Raw genomic sequence first — 26,640 nt, forward strand, 5'->3', positions numbered from 1 at the left:
ATTGAAGGATCTCTCATCAAAGAATCTCCGATAAGAATGGATTTGCTTTGTAATTTTTTAAAAAATTTAATCCTTAAATTGAGACCTATCTCCTAGATCAGAAGACTTCGATCATCAATTCCACACTTCGGACCGAAGTCCTGTAGCAACACCCTCAACCCATCCGAAGACTCACCTCCTTTAATTTGTTTTTCCTTTTTTTTTTAAATAGCGGTAAGTTGGATGTGTTGGAATTCGTTTGGATCGGATGGTTTTGGAGGCAATCAGATTCCAAAACGAGTATTTGGAATGCAGTCACACCCTTCTCCATATAACGGGAGCTCAAAGGATAACGAGAGAGATATGAGTCGTTGGATCAAGATAGTTCGGTGTATGATCTCTACTCTTTAATCACCGCAGGCCCAAATCTCACGTGTATCTCTACCTACGTCCTGAAGGTAGAGGACCTTTTAGGTACCTGGAGGGAAGACCACAGCGGAACCAAGGTAGCGGTGCGATGCGATCCGATCACCTTCCGACTCGTGCAGTGCGCGACTTGCGAGTTGTAATCGACCGGCGTACTTGCTCCAATCTACGCTCCAGCTAAAAGAGGAGGTAATTCGTCACCAGTGACCGGATCCGTTCCCAAACGGATTAACAAGCCCCTAATCGCAACGCATTAATGAGTATGAGAACAAAGAAGTCTTTTCACGACCTACATTTCGTCAAATTATCTCCCTGGTATCATCGTAAATATTAACAATTCTCAGGGCATTAATCTCAAGTCCAGGAGATTTGGCACGCCATGAATGCTTCCAAACACCAACGGTCGACTCGGAGTTTTGTAAATGACGAAAACAACCCTTTCAAATTTCACCAGAAAAACAATGCTTTCAAAAAATATCAAGCAGGTCTAAAACAGATAAAAAATTAACTTTCCATCTCATCCCAAAATTATTTGGACTAAAATTAGATGAGATACAGATCAAATATCAGTATATCCATATTTATTTTTATTTTATTTGATAAATATAAATATAAATATTGATATTAGTTAGATGTAAAAATGTATAATTATATTTATTTTAAAATAAATATAAATAAATTACTAAAATATGGATTTAAATAAATATAAATTAGATAATTAAATTTTATAATTATAAAATAAAAAATATTATTAAATTAATGATAAATTAATTAATAATATATTAATATGATTATATATTTTTTTAAAAATTTATAAGCAATATAAAAACTGAATATGACCATAAATAAAATTAGATATCCAGATATAAATCAGTTGGTTGTGTATTTATATTCATATATTTTTTTTTGATAGATATAGATATCTATATAAATATTAGTTGGATGCTTAAATTTTTATGGATATCTGGATAGATCTGAATATGAAAATAGATCCCGAAAATATTTATTCCACTTTCATCTCTAAAAATTACTTAAATTAGTGGCAGTATCGTAAAAGTCATTAACGCTGGGTACATTATTGTCTTTGCCATCTCCAATATGTCACTAATCAGAACTACTCAGAAAAGTTCCCATCACTCGGAATCCAGGGAAATGTCGCTCTCAAATACATCATCACACGCCAAGCTTCTAGCTTTAATAGACGCGGGACGGAAAGAGAGCGCGAGAGGAAGAGAGCGACCGGTGAGTTGATCCAGGTTTTCCCATCTCTCTATTTGTTTCTCTTCCCTCTGTTTCTGTATCATCTTTTTGGTTTCTTTGAGAAGCTTCTCTCTTCCTCTTCTTCTCGCCTCTTGATCTCTCGCTGCCGAGGTTTGGGGACGAGAAGAAAGAGATGAGGAGCTCCCTAGAAGCCTCGGAAGTGTCCGGATTGGCGCTTGGAGCGTTTTCCGATTGGTGGATGGAGATCAATGAGTCGCCGCAGTGGCAGGATGGGGTGTTCTACTTTCTCTGCGCCGCCTATGCCCTCGTCTCCGCCGTCGCGCTGGTCTAATATCTCTCTATCTATCTCTCTCTCTCTATCTATCTATCTATTTATGCGTTGTGATGCGATTCTTTGCTGTCATTGTGGCTTGGTCTGTTTCTTGATCAGAAATTTAAGGGATTGGAAAGAGCTTGCCTTTTATCTCCCATCTTCTTAGTTATGAGGGGTTAACCCACTGTTAATTCACTGTTAACATGACAAATTAGTGATCTGTGATGCTGATATACATATTGTCGAACTGCTTTGTTTTGTTGGGGAGAGAAGGAAGTTCTGTTGAATCCACTCAACGGTCTGATTATTTTGTGTGTATGTTTTTGTACAACGACTATGTCTTTCAAGTTTCGACTGTCATAGTCGTCTATTAGTGTATGATTGATGAAAAGACTTACTGAAATTTTCTTTTATCTTCATTGGATATGCCTATACCATCTAAATCAACATCCAATCACCCAGTCCTCAATTGCTGCAACTGCGCTCAAGGATTGAATCCTTCTTATTTAAGGTAAAAACTGTGTTTTGGTCTTTGTATTCAAGGTTCCTGGCTCTTTCAACTGAAAAGATGGAGTCCCAGCATCAATCCCAAATCATGTTTAATATTCTCAATATATCTGTCTGTCCTCTCATTTTGTGAGCCTACTTAACACATGCCGTAGTGTCTACTGATAAAGAGAGGAGTGAAACCGGCCATTTGATTGATTAGTTTAACATTTTAGAGAAAAAGTGGGATGAAATAGTTTGGTCTGCATTTTTTTTATTATAGTTGGTGGTTGTGCTAGTAGAGGAAGCTATCTAGGAGAGATTAGCAGCTTGAGAAATAGATGTGAAAATCTGCTTGGGGTTGTATAAATCATCACCTCTGTAGTTGGTATTCCCTATGACCTACCTGCATATTGTGGAAATGATGAAGTCAATGAAATCTGAAATGATGGACCTTGGTTGCTTGAAGAAAATTTAAAAGATTTATTCATATTTAATAATGTGGATACCAAGAGTGTTAAAGAGGATGATACAGCGGTGGTTGCCTTGTCTCATTAATACAATTCAGTTTATATGAAGCTTCTGTACATTGTAGAGCTGTAGGCAAGTTTAACATCACAAAGAATGCGAAATATCTGTGCAAACTCTTGTTTCTCTATTACATGAAACAATATCTAAAATATAACAAATATAATCTTTCTCTTAATCTAAAGAGTTTTGGGGGCCAAGTTTCTTTCGAATATGAAATGAATTAAGAAGCAAATCAAAGACTCAAGATTTGATAAATTGCAGGTCCTAAAAATACTTCTGTTGTTGTGGGATATTTTATATTATTATGCATTTACAAGTTCTGATACCTTTATGTTTGTCTTAGTCTGATTTTATTTTGTCCATTTGAGTGTTTAGTTCAATTACTTATTTGTTTTGGATGCATATTCTCTTAATGCTATGGAAAAGCTTGCTTTTTTTTTTTTGCTGAATTTGTTTTGGGTGGAATATTGGATTTATGACCTCTTTACTGCTTTGTAGATACAACTTATCCGAATACAGCTGCGAGTGCCTGAATTTGGTTGGACAACTCAGAAGGTTTTCCATTTTATGAATGTCATCGTAAATGGAGGTGATTTTGGCTTCTTGATCCCTCTTTCTCTTCCTATGTGCCCCCTTCCTCTCCCTCCTTTTTTTTCCTTTCCAATGCAGTTACTAATTGTGGTTTCTGTTTCAGCACGTGCGGTTGTGTTTGGATTTCACTCACAAGTTTTTCTTTTCAAACCTAAAGTAAGTATGTGGCCTCCAAGTTTGTCTCACTGCTGACAATTTACCGGTAATCATTTCATGAAGTTTGGTTGAAGACAAGGAATATCTTTACTCACAAAAGGAGCCAAATTTACTACAGTAGAAGTTGAAATATATGTGCATGCGTGTGTGTCTATATATTCATATATTGATGGTTAGTTTAAATAATATGATACAGTGCCCATTTTTGATTGCTTGATGCATAGGCTAGATGTCTCTAAATCCTAATCAAGGAAGGGTGCTATTGTATCAATTTATATGAAGGGTGCTAAGGTTGTGACTGGTGGTGCATCATGGACAGCATCTTTTGACTCTTCCTGAGTAGCTTCAAAACTAATGGGCTCTTCAATCACAATCTCTTCCCAATTTGATATAATATCTACATGATTAGGCTTCCATCCAGATTATCTTCTGGATTCTATGGCATCTTGAGCTGATCAAACTTGTCATGTTGAGAAATTTTTTCTAAACTTGATCCAGCCTATAATTGATCAGGCTCCTAGTGCTTCAAATATTCATCTTTGAACTAGTCTTGCACTTCATTAGGATATTTCGGAAGTTTGGAATCAGAAAACACCATTCAGGCAAATTTTGTTTGAGAATACTTTGATGTCTCCCCTTGCTAGATCGAGTGGTTTACACAAGAATATTCTATGTTTTCTTCAGCATCTTAGATATGAAGATAACCCTCTCTACTCATTGTAGATTTGAGAATCCATATCACCTTCTTAGATTTCAAAATCCACCTTCTTCTTGCAATCTCATTGTCAGAAATATCTATTTGCATCATTTCTAACTCTTTGAAGATATATGACAAATCTTGTCCTATTGAGTATGATGTGACCATAGACTTCCAAACTGGATAGTGGGTGTTTAATCTATGGAGTGGATAAATAGTAGCAAAAACAACCATGTTGATTTTGGTGAAGTCAGTTATCACCATTCAAATATGGAATCATAGTAGAATTCACATGTTTGCACTTGCATAATGAATTATAGAAGCTCTACTATCATGTCAAACAATAACCATCAAAACCTCCAACAATCAAGTTGCTACTCTAAAAATTGTGCTCTAAATAAATCCAGTAGAACCTACACATTGCTTGACCTCATTTTGATACCATGTAGAAAATCTACACACTATCTGATAGTATGTAGAATGGCATGATCACTTTGGAAAATGATCAGCCAACCCAGGATCACCGCGAATAATCACTAGAATTTCATCAATATGCAAGAAGAATAAAACTTGTGAATAATAAATTTGGAGAGAGAAATAAAATATGTTTTATTAGAAAAACTCAAATAAAGAGCTACTACACGTGGCTTCCATTGTCTTCTCAGACACATCAGCTCTCTTTCCTCTCCATTCAAGGCCCAAGACAACTGCCTACAACTAAAGGATACCTTTCTCTTCAACATGACGTTTACAAGGACACACTTTTGGATGTTGAGGCTGGCTATAGTTTAACAAAATAAATAAACTATCAAAAATCTAGGACTCAATCCTTTTTTTAAGTAGAAAGGCTAGTCTAGTTGAACCAGGCAACCAACCACAATCCCAATATAGTTAGGAAAAACAGCAGTGCCGCTAACAACCATCCTAGTTAATGCTTCAACTTGATAAATTGTGCTTCTATCTGATATATCCATTATTGTTACCTCAATGGAGTTATATCTGAAGGTTTAATGGAGAGTTCCTTAGGGATCCATAAGGCACTGTAAGTTTGAGGGTTATGTTGTCTGTGTAGGAACCAGATCTAGGATTTCAGGGTTAGATCTTGAAACTTTTTCAAGATCATACAGCGGAAGACTAAAATAAATTAAAATTTATTTTCTAAAACCAGAGAATCCCTAGATCTAAGATCCTATTACATGATTATTACATAGCATTAAATCAGAAATTAAAATATATAAATATAGCATGAACTACATGTTGATCATATCAACATATTTCTATACCACATCTAATGTATGTATTAAACAATAGATCAGATCTATTACCTTGCAAGTTAGATGCTCTAACCTCGCTGATCCGGGCTTAAGGATGATGTTGCAAGCCGCACACGCGTCCGGCCTCTAGGAGTCGTCCACACGAGCCCACGAATCTCGATCAGAAGTCCTGCTTCAGGAAATCAGCACAGTATGCTAGTACTGCGCTGATCCTTCTTTGATGGTTGATCAGGTGCCTCCTTCTTCTTGATTTGGACTCTTCCAAAGATGGAAAGTAGAAGGAGGAGTTTCAGATCTGAGACGCTCTCAGAAAACTCAAGATGGAGGGAGGAAAGATATGAAAACAAAAACCCTAGAAGAAGACCCTCTTCTTCTTCACGTTTTTCTCTTTAGACACCCAAACTTGCGTCTTTTATATCTCCACGACCCAAAGGTATTTCTCTCTGATTTTTGGATGGCACAAAGGTCTCTCAAATCTCTGACTTCCCCTAAAATTTCACGAAGAAACTCGTCTTATATAGAGAGATATGATAGAGTCCTTGTCTAGGTCAAACACCTAGTCAAGGCTTATCCAAACATGGCAAGTTAAGGGACGCCCAACTCTTGAGCACCTCCTTCATATTTTCGTGCATGGATCACCAGAAAAGGGTGCACAATGTATACCCTAAAAGCCACGAAAATTCCAAAAAAAAATTTGGATAAATTCGGTGCAAAATTGAAAGAGTTTTGGATTTCTAAAACTCTATCTCATAGAATTCGAAATCCAAACTTATTCCTTTTAGATTTGATCCAAACCACCTTCCATGTAAGAAAGAAGAGAGGAGACCTTTTGTGAACGTGGGAGAGATCTGGGAGAGGGCTTTTGTCGCACAAAATAAGTGGAGATTGGCGTTGAATAAGAGAGAGGGCGTGGAGAAGGTTTATGTGGCGCAAGGTGGAATCCTAGTCTTACTAGGATTCTGTCTTATGACTTGTTCTAATTTGGTTTCCCAAACCAAATCAAATTAATATTAGATCAACCCAATTAAAATAGGTCTTAACCCAATTAAGAACCTAATTTAATCAGATTAAATTAGATTTAAATATGATTTAATTTTCTAATCAAATTAGAAATTAGATTGACCCAAGTCCTAGTTGAACTAGGACTAGTTTTTTCTTGCACTTGGCTTATCCAATAAACCAATTGGACTTGATCCAATCGAGCTCAAACCAAATCTAATTAAATCATATTTAATTAGACTTAATCTCAGCCCATTGGCTTAATCAAATTAAGCCAATTAGCAATCAAATTGCTAATCGATCCTCCTGCAACACTTGTACTGGGTTAAATGTCAATCGTATTGATCATGTAACCCTAGAACGATTCTTAATCGTTGATCAACCATCCGATCGGATCATGAACTCTAATGTGTGTGACCTCATAGGTCCGAACCTAAGCCGGTAGCATAGGAACAAATTCCTATACCAATCGAAGTGACCATCTAGCAATGGTACCCGACGACCGGATAGGTCGAATGTGTAGAACAACATCCTTAGAACCCATGCGGATATAGTTTTCATATAATTCATCCTCTTGACCAAAATGATTATAGGACACCCCAAAGTTTAACTGTCAACTCTGATCAGGTTGTCCACATTGTATTTCAAAATATCAAATCCATCTGATGGATTACCCTGGCCAAGGTTTTGCTAAATTGAAATACAGCGACTCATTCTTCTCCAACTCTTGGAGTGGTCAATCCCATCTCGATCACACTCTGACTTTGCAAGTACTTGACTGTGCCCAGAAGCCTTCCGTCCCTGAATTAAAAATTCAGTTAGTCCAGTACCAAAGCACAGTGAGTTGCTTGCAAGTCACTGAGATGATCTCAGGTCTAAGGGACACTTATACCTATATCCCATCAGAGACATTCTCGACAGCAGAATGCTCTGGAGTTGGTCACGTTCAATGATGATGTACCCTTACATCTCACCTGTATGCCATACCAGTGTCTCCACACTCCTTGGTTAAGAGGACAACCAACCCATATGGCCTACAGCGACCTATGCTCGATAGAAGCTGTCGTCCTTATTAACAGCTTATCATTTGGTCGTGAACAATTTTAAAGACTAATCGATAAATCCTCTCTTTATCGAACTTAAATAGTCCTAAGGACTTCATCGTAACAACGGAGTTCATTAGAAGATGAAAGCTTATGATAAAGATGCCAAATATATTTTATTTATTAACAAATCAATTACAATACTTGGTTGCTCAACCGTCAACAGCTTGACGATTGGCTTTTTGGGACACATTTCCCAACAGTCTGGCTAATTCAAAAGAATCTTATCAATTCATTATCCAATTTCTCATCAAAAAACCTTCTAATATATGATCATGGTGAATTCAAGAGGGCTGATGCAGTACTAATACACATAGGTGTAGGTGGTATATAATCTGTTTAATTTTTATACACTGATACTCATTTACTTCATAATTGTCACATATTTTGAACAAATGTCACCTAAGATAAATGCATGCATTTGTACCTTTGTGCCTGATAGTGGATATGTTTCATTACTGCAATATCACGACACTAGCCTCTCAATTTTATTGCAAACTAATGGTAAATGCTTCATGATGTCAAAATTTAATAACTCCTTTATGGTAGTAGTAAGATATTTCCTACAATTTTGAAGTGAAAAATATGTAAGCAAATGGCAATGAACCTTTTATATATAGATATATTTTAAAATTGTTGAATCCCTACTTTGAAGTAGCAAGCATAATAAAATAGAATTCTGTTTAGTACACTTATGTTTATTAATAAACAATGCCTATATATTCTGAGGAAGAAACTCTAAATAAAACAAATTAGCTTTTCATCTTGATTTGACATCAGATGTCCACTCAACTTCAAACTACCATTAACTTTCCAACATCAAAAATTTTCTCCAATTTGTTTCTGTGGTTGCCACTGCCCACCTCCAGGCTCTTAGCAATTAGAAAAAAAAAAAAGACAAAACCTTATTTTCTGGAACATAGATGTCTTTAAAGAAAACTCAAAAAATCTTTTCTTCTTCTCATCCATTGTTCTAATGACTTTTTCAGTGATCATCCATTCAATAACATTTTCTCATATTAACAACTGTGATTTGCATTCTTCTAAATATTCAACCTAATGCTCTTATTTTTCCCCTTGTAAATTTGACTCACTGAAGTTTCTTACTAAATCTTAGTGTCAAAGTGTCTTATCTTCTTTACCATACTCCACTTGCTTTTTAAATCTTTCTATATTTTCATCCACCTTGCCATGCTCATGAGCTTTATAGCCTCATCTCATCTATTCTTTCTTTGCTTTATGAATCCCAGTTTCATCTTTGGTAGCCATCTGTTTGCAAAATCCTCCAAAATTTAGGTCATTCAAATCTCGTCATAACTTCCATCTTAGCTTTCCACTGTCAAAACATACTACTACCTGTCTACCACTACATCAATCCAACCCCCCTGCCCCCTTCCCTGGCATCTTTTGAACTTTCAACTTGGACCCTAATTTATTGGCATCGTAGTTGTACCATGCTCATATCACAGAATGGAAAGATGATGATCTTGAGGTTAATGTATAACTAGAAAGAAATATCTAAATTAAGGAATGTAAGGATGATTTGATCATGTAAGATACTGGCCATCATGAGTTCTGACAAGATGACAGGATACCTAAGCTAATCTATTAGGAAGTAATGAGAGACAGTTTTAGGAAATCTCTACCTATTTTTCAAATCTGCAGATTGTTGCTCCTCATAGGACTGGAGGTACCAAATATTTGCAATGAAGAAAGATTAGAACTTTAAGATATTTGCGCGACATTTTCTTTCCAAGTCAAGTTCTGCAAAAAGATATCATTAATGGCATGAGTTGAAACTAACCTATTATGAATCTGCATGATGGTTCAGTTGGCTCAGTCAAGTGCTGCAACATTGCTATTTCGTTTTTGTTAATCAGTGCAGAATGAATTCAGAGAAATAACTTTGTGATACATGGTTTCCTGTGTTAGGATATAAATGTGAAAAATTATTAGTTGCATGGACAGAGACTGTTCTCTTACATACAATGTGAAAGTAATTCTGGCTTAGCCGTGTCCAGGAACTGATGTAGTTACTCTTTTGTTGATCTGCAACTAATATTTACTTCAAATACAATAAATTTTATGGTTTCTAACAGGACATTCTAATGAAGTCACTGTTCAGTTTCTTTGTTTATCCATTTTTTAATTGGTGTCTCTTCATGATAAGGATTCTTTCATGGATTTTATTCTACAAAACCTGGGATAATTAATTGGTATCTCTTCATGATAGGAATTGTTTTATGGATTTTATTTGTGGTGCAAAAGCTTGGATGATTTATTGCAATAATTAATAATTTTTTGTACCAGGTATTTACTTTAGCACTATTAGACCTTCCTGGGTTATTATTTTTCTCTACATACACGCTGCTTGTTCTATTCTGGGCAGAGATATATCACCAGGCAAGTTTGATGGGTAGTTCTTGCTTATATGCATGGATATGTGTTTCCTCTTATAATATCTAACTAGCTATTTTATATCACTCTTGCTTTTCTTTTGATTGTTAGGCCAGGAGTCTTTCGACAGACAAGCTAAGGACTGTTTACATCTCTATCAATAGTGGGATTTACATTATTCAGGTGTGTTTATTGTCAAATAAATATCTTCTCGCTGCGCATGAAATTTTTCATAGCAACAACTGCTGGTCTTCTCCTAAGGGATTTATAAATCTGTAATATACAGTATTACAAGATGAACAAAAGGTGATACATATCTTTGGATGATAAATCTGCTTATATCCATAGTCATTTTAAAAATTCCAAATTCTGAATGATATAAAGAAAGATAACTTCCCAGTTCTTTTTTTTTTTCAGTAGAATGTGGACCATGCTTTCCAATGCGGGTTTATGCCATGACAATATGGGCAGCCAGCAAGGGTCAGCATGGCAGACATTAATCTTCTACTTAAAAAGAGCTTTCTAGATCCCTTTTTGTTTTTGCTTTTGTAGGGAATGGCATGCATTCCAGTATTGCAGAGCATGCGTGCATGCCATTCTGGCCACTGGAATACTAAAGCCTCAATTAGTGACTCACAACAATGAATTTTACATAATTTACATAATCCTTTTTTTATGATTTTCTTTGCAGCAATTCCATCGTAGTATCGGTTCTATATGATATAGGACCAAAGTGAAATAATTTATAGGTGTGTTGACTTTGTCTTTTAAGGAAGTCAGCAACATCTGTTGAGGTGAAATTGAAAAGGGAGACGGACCAGGTAATTGATAGGACTGCAGGCTGGTGCTGCTTCTTAGAGTTATTTTATGTCTCACACAATAAGCATGTTTTTATAGAAAAGAAAACATCTGGTTGTGAGGAAGATATCAATTCGCATATATTCTTCTGAATATGAAATCATTTCCTAAATTATAAATTAAATCAAATCATAATTTCTATTGCGAATATGTAGATTTATCTATTTCGTTTACTTCATGTTATCAGTTGTTAATTTTCTTGATTTTCATTAAAAAATACAGTTTAACGAAATAAATTAAATAATTCTACACTTTGGCTTTCTGTAACATTAAATAATCTTTCTATTTTCAAGAAAAAAATATAAAGGGACATATAAAAATTTTCTATGCAACTTGCATGAGCAAGTCTAGTAGCTTTCGAAAGCCAGTTTTCCCTTGTCATTGCTACAAATAATTTAATTTCATACCATGCAATCTGTAGTGCTTTATAACCCATGTGGCTGGATCACAAAATGCATGTTGTATGTGGCAAGATTTTTGACAGCAATTCTCAAGGTATTCTAATAATGACAATTCAAATATATTTTTTGGGGGGGAGTTTATAAAACAAACTTTGTTGTAGTAAAATAGTTAAGGATCCTTATATTACCTTATGGTAGTAACAGAAGTTTGAGCAGAAGCATAAAAAATGCAGAGATAATTTTGTGAGTGGATCTGCAAAAAAAAATATCCATGAAGATCTTAACTGGGATAGCTGGTAAGAGGTTTATAATAAAGAAGTAAATTTCTGTCATGAGGCTGGAAAGTAAAAAACGTAGGTAGGTGTAGGGGTGTTCCATGTGTCGCAAAATAGATACTAGATAGATGGTGTTGTAAAGCTATTGAAGAACTTCTATTGAGCCAACAGTAGTTATAAATGGTGGCAGTATGGCCTGATGCACAGCGCCCCCCCCACCCCCCTGCTGAAGAAAGTAATGAAGCAGCATTGTGCCAAGTTTCTTATTTTAATAAGTTTTTCACTGAAATAAGAATTTACATTTAGGTTGCCTACTGTTCAAATAAATTGGCAGGTTGTTTGGCATGAAGCTACGATATGCTTCATGGGTCCCCCTAGGATCCCTTATCAACTTTTCTTTTCTGACAGAAGCTTCATTTGCAGCTGCTTTTGTTAGACTAGTTTGATGGGAAGGGATTACATAACTATGTAGGTAAACTATGACATAATCATGGTATGTAAGCTGAAGGTTTGGCTCCTAGAAATATTTTAAACTTTCATCTAAAATGTCTTACGTTGTTGGGAACTATTCTGGTACTTGCTTTTGGTTACATGTTAGTATGATACTATTTAGGTTGATAATCTAAAATGCATTTGTTGAAACAGAACATTTTTAATCATTAAGTGTTTCCTTTAACTCTTATATGCAACCTGAAGGCCTGATGGTAGCTACTTCCTGGCAAATAAGTGCTTTTTAATGACCACTTTAGCAGATTGATAATACTCTCTTGGTCACGAGTAATTTGTTGGTCTAAGTTATGGAGTGGTTTTTGCACTTTAATTGAAATAACTTTGGGTCAGGTTGGTATATGGACATACCTCTGGGTAAACGACAATAGTGTTGTGGAGTTAATTGGAAAGATCTTCATAGTAGGTAAATTATGATCTCTCTCTCAATTGACTTGGTTGAATATTAACCATCTTGATATGCTTCTTTTTATGGTTATATGTTTTGTAATTTCAGTGGTATCATTCATAGCTGCTCTTGGATTCTTGTTATATGGGGGAAGGTAAATTTGTTCATGTCAGTTTCTTGTTTTGCCTAGATATTTTGTCCTCTGTAGTCATTTTTCACGATCATATCTGAATCTGTTCATAGGCTATTTTTCTTGCTGAGGCGTTTCCCTATTGAATCAAAAGGGAGAAGAAAGAAGCTTCATGAGGTGGGATCTTCTCTTGTAAGCTCATGAGTGAAGTTAGTTGAAGACTTTATAGAGACATCTAAATGCCGGATAAAAGGATGAACCAGATATTAATCATGTTTCTTCACGTGGTATCTATATCTATATTTCTATCTGTTCATCCCTCTCTCTAGATGCACACATACAAGTACATGTGCACATGCATATATAAACATAGAAAGAGGGAGAGAATGCTACCAGAGGGATTGCAGCCCAAATCTTTTCAGGGCAAATGAATGGATTATCTGAATTGAAGATCCACTGTGCCCAGTTTTCAAATTGTCAACAAAACCAAAAAAAAAAAAATCAGATGTTTTGGTGGCTGCATCCTATGCATCAAATAAATACAAGATGAGTATATTGATTCGATTGATTCTTTAGAATCAGCCAACACTGTTAAACTTCAGTTTGTACATCTTTATGATATGTAGTATGCCCTGTCATAAATTTTATTCTAGCCCTACTGATGCCACCTATTTTGTGTCACTTAATGCATATATATGAGCCTTGCAAGACATTTTGTAGATCATTATCATTGTTGTGGGTTCTGTGTTTAGTTAGCCCATTAGGGCTTAATCCTATCTATAGGATCCGAGTTCATCTCCCTCTCTCTCTCTCTCTCTCTCTCTCTCTCTCTCTCTCTGAATATACAAACACATATGAGCTCTAATTTTCTAGACATGAGCAACTTAGTTGTATCGTGTGTCAGCACTCATGGTGGATCATGCAAATTGATGCTTCTCACCTTTTACTCAGTTATATGAATCCTAAAGGACATTTAGATCAAAATTCAATTGCCTGGGATAGTTCTCAACGGTTGGTGGATGAAACTTCTTAATCTATTATTGGAAAATAAATTATTTAATCATCATATATAATAATTCTCAGAGAAATTGTCTTTGGATTTTTCATGTTTCAGATCATTGTGAAGGATATGGGTTATCAACTTGTGCATGCAAACATACTAAAAGGAAACAAGTATATAAAATACTTGTAGCCATAATTTGCAGATGTAATCACTTGACTAAGCAATTAGTCTTTTTTTTTCTTCATTTGCAGAGGTAAAAGGATTCTTTTATTTTTATATATTATCTATAATCTGTGTATTGCCAATCTCTCTATTATACTGATAAATTTTATGTGTGAAAAAAAAAAACCAGGGCCTTATAAGAATTTCTGCTATGTCGCATGGTGCAGGGTACATTTTATTTTATTTAGGCAATTTAAGAACATTGCTTTCCTTTGGACAAAGTAATACCTGTTCATTCCTTGTTTCCCTCATAGAATCTTGTATAAGTTTTGATTGTAATGTTGAGTGTCTGCAAGGTAGACCTTTTCTGTAGCAGCACATGATTTCATGAGTGTGCGTCAACCATGGAAACAGGTGTTGGAGCCAAGATTTCCATAATATTGCACCTCTGAACATAATATTAAAATTATATTTTAGAGCATGTTGTGTGTGTAGTGTGGATAAACAAATGCTTAGAATCTAATGGAACTCTCATAGAACTCAACACGTTTGGAAAATTCTTCATAAATATAATTCCACAGCCTCGTAGCAGTACCATAACCATCCAAAAAATTTGTTTTTATTGTTTTTGGTTCTTGTTTCTGAAATTTATTGTTTTAGAAAACTCCACAGACACATATTAAAAAAAAAAAAATCATGTATTTAGAAAAAGATATAACTTTTTGACACCATAAATTGCATGATCAATATGAGGGACATTGACCTTCATCTAGCATCAATATTATTCCAAAAGAAACATGATGAAGCCACGATTAATTCCTTTTCGTTTCACACTGTTTTTCTGCTTACAATTATTTTTCAAGAACATACTGGTTTCCCTTAGTAATAAAATGATTTGACTTCCCATTAGCAATAATTATGCTCAATTATTAAATATTATGTCTTCCACATTCTTTTAGTATTACTTTGACTGGCTTGTAGACTATTCTTTCAGTAATTAGTCAAAGTCAAATGTGTTACTTATTGGAATTCAGACAGCTAGATTAAGTGAAATGATGCAACTTCTAAGTTCTAATTACTCCCTGTAGAGCTATAGAATACAGATATTTCCCTTTTCCCTCCCTTTCAGTTTTGTTCTTTCTGATCCCTTTTCTTCTTTTTGAATCATTTGTCATGAGCATCAATAAATAATAATTTCCTTGTTCAGTGTTTCACAAAGTATTTTAGGTAACTACCAACTAATTTTATGCTACCTAGAATACTTTGTTGATAATTGCATATTTGGGAGCACACTGCAGGTTGGATCGGTTACTGCAATATGCTTCACCTGCTTCCTTATAAGATGCACTGTGGTAGTATTCAAGTATTTTATGCACTTTGCTGTTTCAAAGTTATAGTGATGTTTAGCATAAGTTATAAAATGTCACCGTCCATAGAATGAGAACAACATGTCGCATGCCTGTTATTGATATTATAATATTGCATGTTGGTGTATATTCTCTTTTGGAAAAGCTTTTGTTTTTTTATAAAAATAGAAATAATAATTCATAGAAGCAATGCACTATTGTGTTTTACTGAAAATCATTGCACTGGAGATCTCTTGTTTTTATGATCTTATTTTCACATGCTCTTGAAAGGGGGGAAAGAAGGAAAAGGACATGCACTTTATGTTGTAAAGTTTGAGCCTGCTTGTTTGAATGAAATCATTAATCACAAGGTATGCTATATATCGAAATACTTATATATATTGTATGTATGTATTCATGATAGATAATTCTAAAAAATTGATGCTCCCATCAAAGGTATCTTAGAACTCATAAAAGGGTAATGTGTTTATTAGAGCTCATTTATCTGTGTATCATCATATAATAATTAATAACATTGCTCAAAAGGAATATTATCACGAGTATCAAGCGTTACATGTTTCCATGGCAAAATTCTATCCAAAACTGACTAGATCAAAATCAGGATCAATAACATGCATTATTATTTTGATGTCTAATGGGGTTACACCAAGAACAGGATTCAAGGAGTTAATAATGTGATTCAATTGAAAGAAATCAACTGCAATGTTATTTGCTAGAATAAAATATGAAGATGAGGCTGTAGTTGGAATGACTAACCAAGAAATGCTCAAAAACTATCATGTTCTTGTATGTTACTTGGTTTTATGAAAGGATGGTTAGTTGGATGAGTGCCAATTTATTGGCAATAAAATGGGGTAGATATCCATGGTCAATACAGGTTAGATCTAAAAGGTTGACTTGGTAGATGCATATTCCATTATTATGGCATGCTTATGAGATTTTGTAGAGTTTCTGGTGGTGTGTTCATTACCCATTTTCTAATTGTACTTTTGACACTTGTGCAATGTCTTGAATTAGAGCATAGAATAAATAGCATGTAGATCTGTGGTAAATGTACCAAGGATCAAGTTAAAAATGGGTATTGAAATAGGAATCTTGCAAAGATTAGTGAGCTCTCCTTACCCTGTTCTTCTTCTCATCCTCTTGTCCTCCACCAGCGAGCTTGCCATCCTCTTTTTCTTCTTTTCCATCTCTTCCTCTTCTCCTCCCTTTTGTCTCCCCCCACCCTTCCCCAACTAACCCAATTTGGAAGGGTTTGGTCCAGCTCTACTTCTTTCCTCTATTTTCCTCCTTTTCTTCTTTTCCTTCCCTTCCTCCCAGCATAGCTTGCCCCCAACATCACCGCTGGCCATCACTTCTTGCACCTCCTCCTCCCTCCCTTCTCTTCCTTCGCACCTGATCACCAGTACCATCGCTAGAATCACCACTATCGCCTACACCTCCTCTTCTTCTCCTTCCTGTCCTCTCCTTGCAAACCATCATCACTGCCTACACCTTCCTTTCTCCTCTTCTTTTCCTATTATGTTACTCCCTTCGCGGCTTACCACCAACACTATTGCCATCACCACCAAGGTTTTAAATCCCATGGGGATGTCCCGGTTTCCCTATAAAATGGAATGACTCGCATCTCGCCCTATCTTGGTGACCATCCCGATCAAGCATCCCGGTAGTTGTTGTTACATCCTTTTTTATATATATTTTTATTTTTTAAATTTATCTTGAAATTTGACTGTTTTATTATTTTTAAATATATTTGAACTTTAAAATAATATATTCATGATAAATTGACCTTATCTAAAAATAATACTATAGTGCATTATGGCCATCCAGGTTATTGGAGATTCTTGATTACCAAGCAACGATCTATTATAATTGATACTACATGTGTTCTTGATAAAGCAAAAATGATATAGTTTGATAAAAGAATGTTGCAATTTTTACTACACTGAGCCTGGTCATTTATAAATGAAAATATAATCAGATGAATATTGTCCTATGAATCATATTTCACGATTAATAGATTCATCAGTTTAAATAAATATATCAAACTTCCTACTAATCCTATGTAGAATGTCTATGGCACTTGTAAACGGTAAACAACTTATCCTATTTATAATCAAGTCCTTGAATATCATGCCAATCTTGATATTAAGCCTATCCCTGTTACTCATTGTGCTTAGTATTGTGTGAAATAACACTCTTCATAGTATATTGGGCACGTGATTGACCATCCTTACTCAAGATAATAAGAGGCAGTACCAAACTATGGCCCTCGAACATACCAATGTAAAGGTAGAAACTATGTAAGAGAGTACTCCTTAGGATATGACAAGTGGGAGTATACATCTAAATTATGTATAAAGGGAGAAGGGCCATAATATGCACTTTGATTATTTGATGTGCCAATGTCCCTTGCTCTGGTGGATGATGATAACAACTTGACTTGCTCAAAGCCAACCTACTTTTTTGGGCTTCTTGCTCCATCCATGTCAAAAACTCTAGGTATGCTCAACGTCGACATTTCTTGGTTATCCTCAACTTCTTCTGAAAATGATCTAAATTATCCATGGTCTGCAACAATTCTGGCCTCCCTCCTTTTATAAGTTAGCAACTCACCCTGATATTTTGATCTAACTCCATGGTCCTGGTCAAGGTTCGTGGACTCGATATCGGAACCTGTGCCGATTAGCCGGCTATATGGATTGGTATGGATCCATACCGGATCGGACTAGTGTGAACCAACATAGGGAAAGGAAGCAAATCGGGAGGAGGAAAAAAGAGGAAGAGAGAGAAATAGAGAGAGGGAGGGAAGAAAGAAAATGAGGGACGGGAAGCCATCAGAGAGGTCATCGGATAGCTCCGATTGGTCGTTGAACGGCGCAGTCCATGCGCGGTGCTGCGGGCGTGAAACAAGGGTGACACTCCTATTTCACGGGGTTTTTTAAAAAAAAATCAGAAACAACGTGAAGTCGGCAATTGATTTACTGGCTTCACGGGTTCAAATCTATTGTCGGCTTCATTATTTTTGATTTTTTTTAAAAAAAAGTCAAAAATAGTGAAATCGGCAAATCGAGTATCGGTTTCACTATTCATCATCTTTTTAAAAAAAACGATGAAGGAACAGGGGCGGTAGCTCCGATTCACGGTCGTAGCTCCGTCCTTGTGGTTTCCATCGTCTAGTGGCCCCGGCAACCACCCGGCAAGCTCCGACGGCCCCTCTGCCAGCTGCATTTCTCTCCGATACGTCGCTGGCCCCTCTCTTTTTCGCTCATTTAAAAGCCTTATCGGGTGATGATTGAACTATGGAGACTTCCACGGCCCTCTGACAGCCGCAATGGACCACTGTCGGCCTCCAGCGACGTTTGCTCTCTCTTCTTCTCCTCTCTCTCTCCATCTCTTTCTCTTTCTTTCTCCCTCGGCACTAGCGTGTGCCACTTTCTAAGTTGGAACTGTCCCGATTCTTCGTCGGTCAGGTTCGACATGCTCCCAACCATCCGGTTCGGGACGGTTCTAAAATCCTTGATCCTGATCCTGCATAACATTGGTGAACTCTACTTTTAGTTAATGGACTGATCTCTTGTTCTCCACCTCCACCTCCACTGCGACCACCATGATCATCAAATCCATCATCACTCTTGCTATCGTAGTTTCCATTAATATTATCATGAGATAAGATCTAAGGGCTCGGATGTCCCTCTCTCATCATCCCGAATCCGTACATCATCAATTATCTCCATTGGATCAATTGTTGCCTTCCTCTTTTGTTTAGATTGCCCACGCCTCTCCTCGACCACATCTCTCTGGCTCCCTCTTGAGCCTTGATTGGCTTTCACTTGTTGACTTGCTCTACCTCCACTATTAGTTTTCGTGCCATGGCTATCACTGGACGCCCATGTGTGATGTCTAAACCAAATATTTTGTGATCAAATCATTGATCAGAATCCTTAAATTGCCTCCAACCTGATCCACCATCATATCCTCTAATATCTTCTGTTCCACTTTGAATGGGAGATAAGTGAGAGGCCGCCTATCTATCCACATCTCATACCCCCACCTTCTGTACCATTATTTTGCATTGTTAGGGAGGATTTCCTAGTTCATCTAGCATTGGTGGGTTTCATGTTTCCTGATTTGCAGCCCAACCAAATCTAGGGTCATCCTTATCTTGGAAAAAGTCCTCGAATGGATCATCTTGCTCAGGCTCTTTCTCCTTATTCACACACTTGAGCTTCGGTCTTGTATTGTAATGGACAAAAACTAGATCCCTTAATTTTTGTGACGTCAAGTGATTTTTGAGTTCCATGTCGATTAGGGAATGTACTTTGGTTGCGATTGCATCTACTAGATGAGGTGGTCTGTGATAGGAGTAGAATGGCAATTTTCTTAGATTTGGCGCAGATATGCCCAACTGGCCCCACCACCCCCTTGCATTCAAATAATACATAGATATGTAAGCACTCAAGTCCTCAACTATACATAGATGCTAAGATAATAACAAATCAGAGTACATTTTTCTAGATCTGCGCAAAGCTCAAAAATTGTTAACCTCATAGAGATTGAGGAATATGGTTTTTATCCACTACAATATGTGGCTGAAGTGTGTGAATGAGGGTAAAGAGCCTAAGCAAGATGCCCCATTCAAAAAATATTTTGTCCATGACCAATTGACCCTATGTAAAGATGGGTTGTAGATCAAGAAGCACAGGATCCACTGGTGTTGAGTAGGCCAAGAGATCTTCTCGACTATGTAAAATAATAGCACAAGAGGCAAGGATACGAAATGTGGACCGGTGGATGATTTCTCACTTATCCCCTATTCATGGTAGAATGCAAGATGTTGGAGGAGGTGATGATGAATCAAGCAATAGGCTAGGATCAGTAGACCTTATGCAAGGATGGGTTGCAGATCAAGAGGCACAGATCCACTGGTGTTAAGTAGGTTAGGAGATCTTCTCGACTATGCAGAATAATAGCCCAACAGGCAAGGATACGAGATGTGGACCAATGGATGATTTCTCACTTATCCCTTATTCATAGTAGAATACAAGATGTTGGAGGAGGTGATGGTGAATCAGGTAATAGTCGATTTGAGGATTTTGATCAATGATATGATCGTAGAGACATCATACACGGTCCTTTAGAGATAGCAAGGGCATTAAGAGCAGTAGTAGAGGTTGGGCATGCCAATAGATAAAGGCCAATCAAGGCTTGAAAGGGTGTCAAGGAGGTGTGGTTGAGAAGCATCAAAAGTCCAAATCAAAGAAGATGATAATCGAGCCATTAGTGGCAATTGATGATTTATAGTTCGGGATGATGGTAGTGAGATGCCCGACCCTCAAAACTTGGATTACCTATATCACCTCCCAATAATAGCATTGACAATAGTGATAGTATGAGTAATGATGGATCTGATGACAATGATGGTCAAGGTAGATCTAGATCTAGATATTAGGATGAGGAGTTGCTGGCTTATAGGAAGGATGCTATAATTGTTATGGGACGTGCACACAGACCATAGATATTCTGGAACATTTTCAGGAACTCAGGATAACCAAGGAACATCAACATCGAGCATACTTGAAGTTTATGTTATGGAAGGGACAGGAAGCTCAGAGAAGCAAATTAGAATTTGAGCAAGTCATGTTATGATGAGGAGTTGTTGGTAGGACAAGGACCATAGAGCTAGATCTAGATATCAGGATGAGTTGTTGGCTTATAGGAGGGAGGCGATAATTGTTGTAGGATGTGCATACAGACCGCGAATATTCTGAATACTTTATAGGAACTAAGGATAACCAAGAAACATCGACCTCGAGCATACTTGAAGTTTATGGTATGGAAGAGGTAGGAAGCTCGCAGATTGAATATGAGCAAGTCATGTCGTCATCATCATCAACCAAAGCAGGATCCATTAGCACATTAGATAGTTATAGTGCACATTATAACCCTTCTCCTTTTACATATGATTCAAATGTATACTCCCTGTTGTCATATGTTGAGGAGTACTCTTTACACAGCATCCACCTTTATATGGATACATTCCAAGATCACATATATGGATACATTCTAGGATCACAATATAGTATGCCTCTCATTATTCTGAGCAAGAGTGGCTAGTCTCCTAGCCAATGTACTATCAAGAGGGTTATTTCGGATAGTACCAAACACGATATGAGCAATGGATTGACTCAATATTAGGATTGGCATCATATTAAAGGACTTGATTATAAACATGATCTAGATATTTACCATAACCATTCCACATAGGATTAGTTGTAACTTTGATATGCTTATCTTAAATCGATAAATTCATTTTGTGTAATATTAAAATATGATTTATTAGATAGTATCCACATAATTATATTTCCATTTATGAGCGATCGAGCTTAGTGTAGTAATAGTTGCAATATTTTTTCTTCAAATTGCATCATTTTTCTTTATCAAGAACTCATGTAGCATCAATTATAAGAGACTGTTGCTTGGAAATCAAGAAATGATCTCTAATAACTTGGGAGGCCATAATGCATTATACTATTATTTTTAAATAGGACCAATTCATCACAAATATATTAGCTTTGAAGTTAAAATATGTTTAAAAGGCAAATAGAACAGTAAACTTGCAAGATAAATTTAAAAAATATAAATATAAATATAAAGAAGGGCATCTTAAGCAAGTACCAGGATTCTCGATTGAGACAATCACTGCAGATAGCATGGGATGTGGGGTGTTCCATTCATTGGGGAAAGTGGGATGCTCCTGTACCCCAGGATTTAAAATTTTGGTTTTAGATTTTTGATTTTTGGAAAGAAAGAATCCAAAGCTATTTTCAATTTTTAAAAAAACCAAAAAATAGGAAACTGGTAGCCAAGCTGCTACCTTACCCAAAATGTTGTCTTCTTTTCATTTGCTTAGTTTTCTGATATTAGAAGAGCTGCCTGTGGATATTTTTTCATGGGGAACATATACTGTTATTAAGGCCTTGACTTAAATTATAGAAGATGTCAACCTCATATGGCTTCAGGAACCCTTTTTAGAGTGTGAAGATGCCATACTTGTCCAATAAGGCAATATGCTTGGTACCAAGATTTTAAATTCTATGGGACTTAGCTGTCCTGGTTTTTACATGGAATATGCTGCTGTCCTGCCCCATCCTGATACCTAGGATAGGAGATATCTCAAGATGTCCTTATCAGAATGCTGGAATGACGGTGGGATGGTGCTGTCCCAATACATGAGATGGTCCCCGTTCCAATGTTCCACAAGATGTTCCACTAGGACTTGAATCCTTGCTTGATATTAAGTCGAAGCCTCATTATTTCTATTGTGCTAGGACTGTACTCATAAGGATGTCTGGCTCTTGTGTGAACCTTTTCTTGATTTACCTTAATGTTTTACAATTGGTACGTAACTATAGGTTATATATCTCTCAAATTCTGATATCAAGTAAAATATTGTTATAGGACAATATAAAGCTCCTAAGAATTAGTGTTTCAGTTAGTCTCGAGCTTTTTGGAGGAAGATCATGTCTGAGAGGGATTTAGTTACAGTCTTTTTGATTATAGCTGCAAACTCTTTGATCCATTTCATAGGAAAGAGCACTTGATCCATTCATAGGAAAGAGCACTGTGTCTGTGGCAGTTCTAAATTTTGTGATGATCTGGCCAAAAGCACCAGTACAGTCTCATGAAGCTCGATCTTTGATTGCTCAGTACTTGCTTGCAGAGGTGTTCTAGACACACAATCTCCAATACACGTTATAATAGCTTTGTTGTATCTTATCCAGCAAGCGCCTTTGATGTGACAGCTTTAGTGGTTTATTAGTGTAGAAATTTGTTGCATAAGCAGTGATACCATAGCTGTTTCATTGTCTTGCTAAGGATAATATGAGTCCTAAATATAGTTGCCTATATGGACTCTAAAGCAGCTCGATTTAGCTCATTTAAAGCAAGTAGCTGGTTAGATCAAGTTTTCATGTGTGTGGGTGTTGCGGGGGGTGGGGACATCTTAAGAAGTCATACCACTTGGCTGTAGAACTGCATGAAACCGTAGAACTGCACTTCTTGACTATAGCCTTAGCGAGGGTTTGGTACAATTCAAAAGGTTGGCCTCACTTTTTGAGCCTATCATTAAACATTCTTGAACCTTGATGGATGCTATCTTAGTTCATAGAAATGACCCTTACATAAATGAGAAAAGAATTTCTTTTAATAGTCAGGGTGGATGATATATAAATTGAACATAATGAGTCATCTTGGAAGTAAATTAGATAGAGGGATGGAGAGCAAGATTTAAGTTTCAGCATAACGGATTGGTTTTGGCTGAATCAAATCAGAAACTAACTGACTTTTGATTTCAGTTAATTTGTAGAACTTTCAGTTAATCTCTCTCAATTTTGGCTAGTTTCAGTTAGTTTCTGTTTGTTCTGGTTACCATCAGTCTATTTCGGTCAGTTTCACCCATTTTCAGTAGTTTTGGTTGATTCGGTAGTTTCAGCCAGTTTCAGCAGTTCCGATCAAAACTAACTGAAACTTTTTTAAAAAAAATGTTTAATGGTCAATATTTTCTCCAAAATTCTAAAGCAAAACTACCAGAGCTACTAAAATCATTGAAAATGAAACTCTACCCAAGGAACTAAAATGGAAGCGAAACCAAGTATTAACCTTATGCAGAGATTGCCTATGTCCATACATTATTTTTGTGAACCAAAATTGTGCTATCTAATTTCTATTAAAAAAATAGATGCCTAATATGGCAACTTGGCAGCTACCACCAATTAGTGGTGCAATTCTGTACGAAAAAGGCAAACTACTTGGTAAAGTAACATGAAGATGCTAATAAATGGTGAAGTTGTGACCCAATTCGGTGCAGCCAATTCAATATAATTTAAGGAAAAATTATTTAAACACTTCCTCAACTTGGGTCTGGTTTTACTTAGTACCCCTCGAATTTAAAAGTTTCAAAATGGTCTCTATTGTTAGTTAAGTGATTCAATATAGTTCCAAGCCTCATAAGACGTCCAATGCTATCAAGAAACTATCATAAAAGATAATTTTGTTCTCATTAGAATGGATTATTTACTAAAAAATGTCTTTTTTCTTTTCCCATCTTTCCTCACTTCACCACCTTCTCTCTAAATCCTGCTGCCATCCTTATCCCTCCTCTCTAACCTTGTCCTACTTGAGCCCCATCAGCACCTACCACCTCTTCTTCCAATACATTCTCCTCCTGCTCTTTAAACCCCATCATCATCCTTATCCCTCCTCTCCATCCCTCCTCTCCATCTTATGGTTCTAAGCCCCACCCACTCCACCTTGTCTTCCAACACCTTCTCCTCTTTCTCTCTAGACCTTGCCACTATCCTCATCCCTCCTCTCTATCTAACCTGATCCAGAGCCCCACCTCTCTTCTTCCCATCATCTCCGCCTTATCGTCTCATTCCCCTCCCTCCCCTCCCACATTGTCGACCTTCTTTTCTTCGCCTTTGCCACCACCACCCAGCCTCCGCTTTTATCCTCATTTGGCCCTTTCTGTTGCTGCTATCCTCTCCATCTCCCACTTTGTCCGAATGGTGATGCATCACATGGAAATCAAAGACCACAGCACCGGCTTTGACCCCACCACCTTTGACCATAGCATCATTAGAAAGTACTGCTAAAACAAGGATATTTCAATCCTAAAAGTCTTATATGATCATCACATGATGAAATCTCGTGAGCCCAGGTAAATAAAGATGGATGGCGGGATTACATTAAACCACTTAACTTCAGCTACTACTTTAAAACTATTAAATTCGAGGGGTGCTAAGTGAAACTAGCCATAAGTTGAGTAATAGTAATGCATGTAACTTTCAGACTGAGGTAAACTTTGCATCTCTGATGTGTATTTGTAGCAACTATCCAAGATCTTGTCTAAATAGGAAGGAATAATCCTTCATTCCTGGTCATAATTCTGTATTATACAATTAAGCATATGCAGGTCATTCTTTGAGCTACTTGTTGACTACTCTTGCTTCCATTCACTGCATTAATCAAACTTATTCTAGCTTATATCCATTTCCTATTTGTAGGTTGGGTTATCTGCGTTCTATCCTGATGCATCTCTTGAGGTTTTGGATCACCCCATTTTGGACCTCATCTATTACACAGTAAGTTTGTATGCAGTCTTTTAGCTGACAGAACTGCTACATCTGATGTTCTAATACATCAAAATCTGTATTGAGCAGCTGACTGAGATAGTTCCATCGACGCTTGTTCTATACATACTCCGCAAACTTCCTCCAAAACGAGTGTCAGCGCAATACCGCCCTATCCGCTAGTGTCATTGAACATCTGCAACAAGGATGTTAGATCTACTGAACTGTTCGTGGCATGGTTGGAATTGGTGGCATCTTAGATGACAGACTAGATTTGGTGTCGAGGCTTTCTTCCATGACTTTGTTTTGTAACTTTGATGTGTTGTTTTATGATAGGTACTAACCAGTCCTCAATAGTAATATTAGTTAGGAAATGTAGTGTTGGAAATAGCAAACAATTTTAGAATATAATGGTTTGAGTTATTTTTAATAGATGACGTATATATCTAATTATGGAGTGGTAGTTGTCAGCAAGTATATTGCTGAAAATGACAATTCAATTTTAGTTAAGTTAGTTCTGGTGATACATGTAAAAAGGTTTGTTTTTTTTTTTGGGTTAAGAGAAGGTTTGGCTTATTTGGTAACGTTGTCATTTTCTTATTTTCATTTCCTTAAAGTTACCGCATTGAGGAGTGGTGAGAGCCTCTCCATCTCATTAGATGGAGACAGGAGAAGCACATAACTATCGCTACTATTTGTTTATGTTCTCTTTTTTTTTAAATTATAAGATTTTTTTTTCTAAGATAAATATTAAAATCCTATAGCAGTTATTGAAAAAACTGTGTCATTAAAGATAGTTTTCAGTCACGTTTCTTTTTCTAATTTTTTAAAAAGTAAAATAGAATTTTATACAATGGCCCCTAAGTCACGTAGCTAGATCAAGTATGCTCCCTAAATTTAACTTGCACCAAGTACTAAAATAACATCTTTAGTGTACCTACCAAGCTAGAAAAGAATTTGTAAGGAAAATAATTAAGGTCGTCAAAGGACTCTGCATTTCTTTCTCTTTACGGTTTCTTTTTAGTTTGTGTTGGGTGGTGCGGGGTTGTTTAAGCTTGAATACATCGCAGTGGCATTTGTTTTCATTTGAGAACAGTAAAATGAGAGAGAGAATGAGAGGCAGAGAGCAGAGTAATTTTCTCTTGATTTTTTCAGTTTAGTTTACTTATCTTTGGATCTCCTTCGTATCTTTTTTATTTTGAGATTGAGCTTGGAGACTGTTAATTAGTCGGAATCTATAGGT

The 26,640-nt window shown here is 36.5% G+C and overlaps 1 protein-coding gene across 3 annotated transcripts; it reads left to right on the forward strand.

The window, feature by feature from the left end:
- Positions 1-1,548: 1,548 nt before the first annotated feature.
- Positions 1,549-25,915, forward strand: LOC105046873 (tobamovirus multiplication protein 1). 3 transcript variants are annotated; one of them, XM_073259449.1, is made up of 12 exons: positions 1,549-1,647; positions 1,731-1,951; positions 3,455-3,545; positions 3,651-3,703; positions 10,087-10,179; positions 10,285-10,356; positions 12,548-12,620; positions 12,711-12,756; positions 12,846-12,924; positions 15,196-15,249; positions 25,332-25,409; positions 25,488-25,915. In XM_073259449.1, the coding sequence occupies exons 2-12, from the start codon at positions 1,799-1,801 to the stop codon at positions 25,578-25,580; spliced, it is 885 nt and encodes a 294-aa protein (XP_073115550.1). In that variant the 5' UTR covers positions 1,549-1,647; positions 1,731-1,798; the 3' UTR covers positions 25,581-25,915. The 3 variants fall into 3 exon arrangements, 2 of the variants coding, with proteins under 2 accessions (XP_073115550.1, XP_073115551.1); XR_002164950.3 differs by lacking the exon at positions 25,488-25,915 and adding an exon at positions 13,847-13,939 and having other exon boundaries at positions 1,607-1,951; positions 12,846-12,909; positions 25,332-25,398; XM_073259450.1 differs by having other exon boundaries at positions 1,614-1,951; positions 12,846-12,909.
- Positions 25,916-26,640: the final 725 nt, after the last annotated feature.

The sequence above is a fragment of the Elaeis guineensis genome, chromosome 6 (genome assembly GCF_000442705.2).
Source record: "Elaeis guineensis isolate ETL-2024a chromosome 6, EG11, whole genome shotgun sequence".
Classification (NCBI taxonomy): Eukaryota; Viridiplantae; Streptophyta; class Magnoliopsida; order Arecales; family Arecaceae; genus Elaeis; species Elaeis guineensis.

Coding starts and splice junctions, on each gene's coding strand:
- LOC105046873 (XM_073259449.1), top strand. CDS start 1,799: ATGAGGAGCTCCCTAGAAGCCTCGGAAGTGTCCGGATTGGCGCTTGGA. Junction 1,952..3,454: donor TCGTCTCCGCCGTCGCGCTG/GTCTAATATCTC, acceptor ACTGCTTTGTAG/ATACAACTTATCCGAATACA. Junction 10,180..10,284: donor GGGCAGAGATATATCACCAG/GCAAGTTTGATG, acceptor TTTGATTGTTAG/GCCAGGAGTCTTTCGACAGA.